General features: G+C 36.5%; 1 protein-coding gene across 1 annotated transcript; it reads right to left on the reverse strand.

The window, feature by feature from the left end:
• Positions 1-285: 285 nt before the first annotated feature.
• LOC122257989 (uncharacterized) lies at positions 286-4,133 on the reverse strand. The gene is made up of 2 exons (XM_043023631.2): positions 4,115-4,133; positions 286-2,076 (listed from the first exon to the last, which is right to left on the reverse strand). The coding sequence occupies exons 1-2, from the start codon at positions 4,124-4,126 to the stop codon at positions 466-468; spliced, it is 1,623 nt and encodes a 540-aa protein (XP_042879565.2). The 5' UTR covers positions 4,127-4,133; the 3' UTR covers positions 286-465.
• Between the last annotated feature and the right edge of the window lie 867 nt (positions 4,134-5,000).

The following is a 5,000-nucleotide window of genomic DNA, read 5'->3' on the forward strand; positions in this document are numbered from 1 at the left end:
AATCACACACACCACAAACACACTCACACATCACCACAAATTAAAAACCGAAACCACAATAGGGCAGAAGTTATCTGGCAATTTGTTTGCCCTAAAATAACAAGTAATATATCTTTACTTTCAATTTTCGCTTGATTTTTTTTTATGAATTTAACTTTCAGTAATAAGTGTTTGAATTACATCTCTCAGATTGATAAATAGTGGAGATGTCTGATAATTGTTTATGATGTTTATAACGTCTCCAAATTTAATCGCAGTTGATTTTTAGGTTATGTATACATGATGTGATATTTCCCTAAAGTTTTATTAGAAATTTTACAAAACAAAATTTTCTCATATGACTAGAGAAACTAAAATAAGAAAATGTAAATATTGTATATTAACTTAAGGTTCGTCATTTCGAAGTGTTATCCATGACAAGCGGGTTATACAAAAGCATTAGGCACTAACGATCCATTGGGTTCCTTAAGGCCTTGAGTAAATGGCTGAAGGGGCGGAGGCAGTGTTAGAGGTTGTCAGAACACCAGAAACGACACCGTTGCTACCATTGAAACCATTCCCGTTTGTCAGCCCTCCGTTGTGACCTGAGGGCTGGCTGCCGGAGAATCCGCCATTGTTACCAGAGAATCCGCCGTTGGTACCAGAGAATCCGCCATTGGTTCCCGAGAATCCTGCATTATTACCGGAGAATCCACCATTATTAGCAGATCTGTCATTGTTGCCGGAGTATCCGTTTGTGTTGCTGGTAAATCCGCCATTGTTACCAGAGATTTCACCAGTGTTTCCCGAGAATCCAACGTTGTTATTCGAGATTCCACTTGCGGCATTAGAGATTCCAGCGTTGGAGAAATCGCCATTGGTGTTTGCGAAGCCTCCGTTGGTGCTGGGGAAACCACCGTTGTTACCGTTTACGATTCGGTCGTCGTTAATTGGGATACCATTGTTGTTCGCGAAACCACCGGTATTGCCAGCGAATCCGCCATTGATGTTTGAGGATCTATCAGTACCGGTTGAGTGTTCAACTGATTGTTCGAAGTTGTTCGAAATTCCAGACGAAGCTCCCTGCCCTGCGGTGCTAAATCCATTATCGACATTAACGAAAGCACTGTTATCGTTTCCAGTAGCATAGACACCATCAGCACTGTCTCTAGCTCCCAGGGAACCATCGAAGTTGACGTTATCATTGCTGCCATCGAAGTCAACTGCTCCAGAGATCCCGTCGAATCCAGAGGTGCTGGAAACACCACTGGCGTCAAAGTCTCCGGTATTGGCGACGATCTGCCCAGCAGCTGAGACGGCTGAGCCAAGAGCAGTCTGGAGGTCGATGCCGCCGGGAAGAGTTGGGTTTTCGCCTTCACCGTAAGAGACGAAATATACCTCAGGATCGGAGGATGGAGGAGCTGGCACTTCGATGATGCGCTGATCCGTGTCTCCCATCTTATTGAGGACGTAGACGATGTTGTTCTGTCTTGGTGGAGGTACAATAATAGGTTCTGGGCCTACACCTCCTTCAGGAAGACGGACAAAAAGAATGTTGTGCTCGACCTTTGGTGGAGGAATGCTCGGTGGTGGTCCGTTGAATTGTCGAGCGCCCTCAGGGACGCTGTAGAGAAAGACCTTCCGTGTAATTTCAGGGACTACGCAGGTTCCATCCACGTGTAATACTTCTCCATCCCTACAATTGTCTGCAGAGGGAGTTAGACCACTAGTCTGTTGCCCAAAGCTGCTTTCCTGAAAGGCTTGGCCAGTGTGAGATGATTGGCTAAACCCAGTCTCGGGGAGTGGGACACCGACTGATGCAGGCTGAGAGAACCCACTCTCGAAAGACACCGATTCAGTGGGCGTGAACCCAACCTCGGGAATAGATGATGTAGCGACGGGCGTGGACTGGCTGTATCCATTTCCCTGAAGAGCGACGTTATCTGACGTTGGCAGAGTGAAGCGGTTGTCTGAAAGTGGGGCAGAGGCTGATGACTGATCAAGGTCGCCCACGGAAAGTGAGGGGCCATTTGATATCTGCTGAGAATAGCCGAGGCGGGCAGCAGATGTACAAGCCAAGAGGGCGGAGATGAAGATCTGCGGAAGGAAAAAAAAAAAAAAATCATTTTAAGGGGTTGGAAGTCCGCATTCTTTTCTTTGAATTCTGGGCGTTGTTTTCAATATTCCTCTTTGCAAAATTGCAGTTAGGAATGCATTGTTTGTGTGCTTGTGTCTGTGGAGACATGTGTTTGTGTGTGTGACATAGAAAAAAAAAACGTATATGTGAAATTGATAAATAAATAAATGATCATATATATATATATATATATATATATATATATACATATACATATTTACAAATATATATAATATATATATATATATTTATATATATATATATATATATAATATATATGTTATATATAAATATTATATATTATAAAAATATTATAAAAGATATATATAATATATAAATATATATATATATATATATATATATATATATATATATATATATATAAAAATATATTTAAATTTATATATATATATATACTATATATATATATATATATTTATATATTATATATATATTATATAAATATATACATATAAAAAATATGTTATAAATATATTAGTATATGTAAATATAAATTATATATATATATATATATATATTATATTTTATATATATATATATATTTGTATGTGGGTATGTATGCGTATCTGTATCTGTATCTGTATATGTGCAAGTAGGTATGTGTGTGTGTGCATGTACAGTATATGTATCTATGTACCTCTGAATGCATATATGTATTTGTAAGCCTAAATGCATAAATGTATGCGGTACCATAATTGCTAAACACTTACGTTAAAATGCACTATACACTCATGTATTTCAAATATAAATGTCTGTATACCTTGTTTTATATGTGTGGTTTATTTTATATATATAAATCAATATAAAATATATAATATATATATATAATTTTATATGTATATGAATATACAAATTATATAATATGTATATTATAATATATATATATATATATATATAATATATATATAATAAAATATAAATAAAATGAATATACATAAATAGTATATATATAAATAAATATATAATATATATATTATATATAATATATACATATATATATATATATATATAAATTTTATATTATAATTGTATATTATTTAAAAAATTTTAAAATATATAATATATATATATAATAAATATTTTATATATGTATTTATATATATATAAAGATAATAGATAGATAAATACATGTATATATATGTATAATACATATATAATATATATATATATATATATATATCATTAAAATATATATATATATATATATATATATAATTACACACACACATATTAATACATATGTGTAAAATGTTTAATGTATAAATGTATTTATATATGTAATATGTATATATAATATATATATATATATATATATATATATAAATATATATAATATAAAAATATGTATATAAATGAATATATATATATTTATATATATATATATATATATATAATATATAAATATATTACTACACACACACACACACACAGCACACACACCACGCGCACACACACACGACAACACTACACACACATATATATATATTATATAAATATAAACAATAAATATATATAATAATATATATATACATATATATGTATATATGTGGTTATATGCGAGTGTGTGTTCGTGTGTGTATGTGTGTTCGTGTGTGTGTGTGTGTCTGTGTTTGTGTGTGGTGGGTACCTGATGACTTTGATTAAATGTAAATTCGTACTTGGGTCACACCTTAGGCTAGACAAAAATGATGAATTCAACTTATAGGTAAAAAACAAGAAAAATATGAAAAAAAATATATATATACATATATACACGTATACATATGTATATGTATTTATATATACACACACATTTCTGAACGTAAGTCGATTTAGTGCAAAATTTCAAAATCTTCTTAATGTAAAGATACATAAATCTAGTGCCGAATAAAGAAAAAAATAAAGGAAATCTTCTAACACAACCGCAATGCTATAGTACTGAAATGTAAGACTGCTAAAATCCAAGCAGAGACTGCTATGAAGCTGCTGCCCACTCACCAGGAGCTTCATGGTGAAGGATGATAGCTATGTGGCTGCATCGCACTCTTATATACTCGAAGAACTCTCGCCATGCTAACCTTTTTGCAGTAACCGTGACAACCCTTCCACGAGGCAGGTTGACCACGCCCCCTCGGCCCACCCAGCCGCGTCCTCGACCATCTCCACTCACGGCTTGAATACTGATGATGATGCCTGTTGCTCCCTCCTTCCGCACCCCCCCCTCCTCCTTCCGCACCCACCACCCACCTCCTCCTCTTCCTCCTCCTCCATCTCATCCCCTCCCCCTCCCGATCCACTCCCAAACGCTCCTCCCTTAATCTTCCCGAGATCTCCCGTTTGCATTCGCCCTCGGGCTGTCGAAAGGTGCCCACCGATGCAACAATGCAATTTTCAAAAAGTTCTTTTCTTTGTAGGGGGGGGGGGGGGGGGGGGGGGGGGGGGGGGGGGGGGGGGGGGGGTCGTCAAGAAACGCAAGGTTCAATCCATCACGTAATTAAGCCCGTAGCTCACGGACAACCGGGTTCCTGTCGCGGAACATTCTCGACTTCGTATCGTACATAAAATGGAACACCACATAGCGTTGGAATATAAAGTGAATTCACAGAGCTAGACATTGACCGAGCTACTATTTGTATGCAGCACACGCGTTGTTTTCGAGAGGTTGCGCAAGGCAGGGATTGGTCGAATGCAGTTTTATGTCATCATACACTATTTTTTTTTCGCTTTACGGACGCGATGGCCAACTTTTCCACTAGAGTCGAAAAAGACAAGAAAAAATACAGTCCGGAGGCCACACAAACAAAACCCACCCCATCCGAACACCCACCCCACTACTCCAACAACAGGGGTGGATCTCACTCATGACCATTCCCCCCACTATCCC

The sequence above is a fragment of the Penaeus japonicus genome, unplaced genomic scaffold (genome assembly GCF_977035675.1).
Source record: "Penaeus japonicus unplaced genomic scaffold, GWHDUDI00000001_assembly GWHDUDI00000027, whole genome shotgun sequence".
NCBI lineage: Eukaryota > Metazoa > Arthropoda > Malacostraca > Decapoda > Penaeidae > Penaeus > Penaeus japonicus.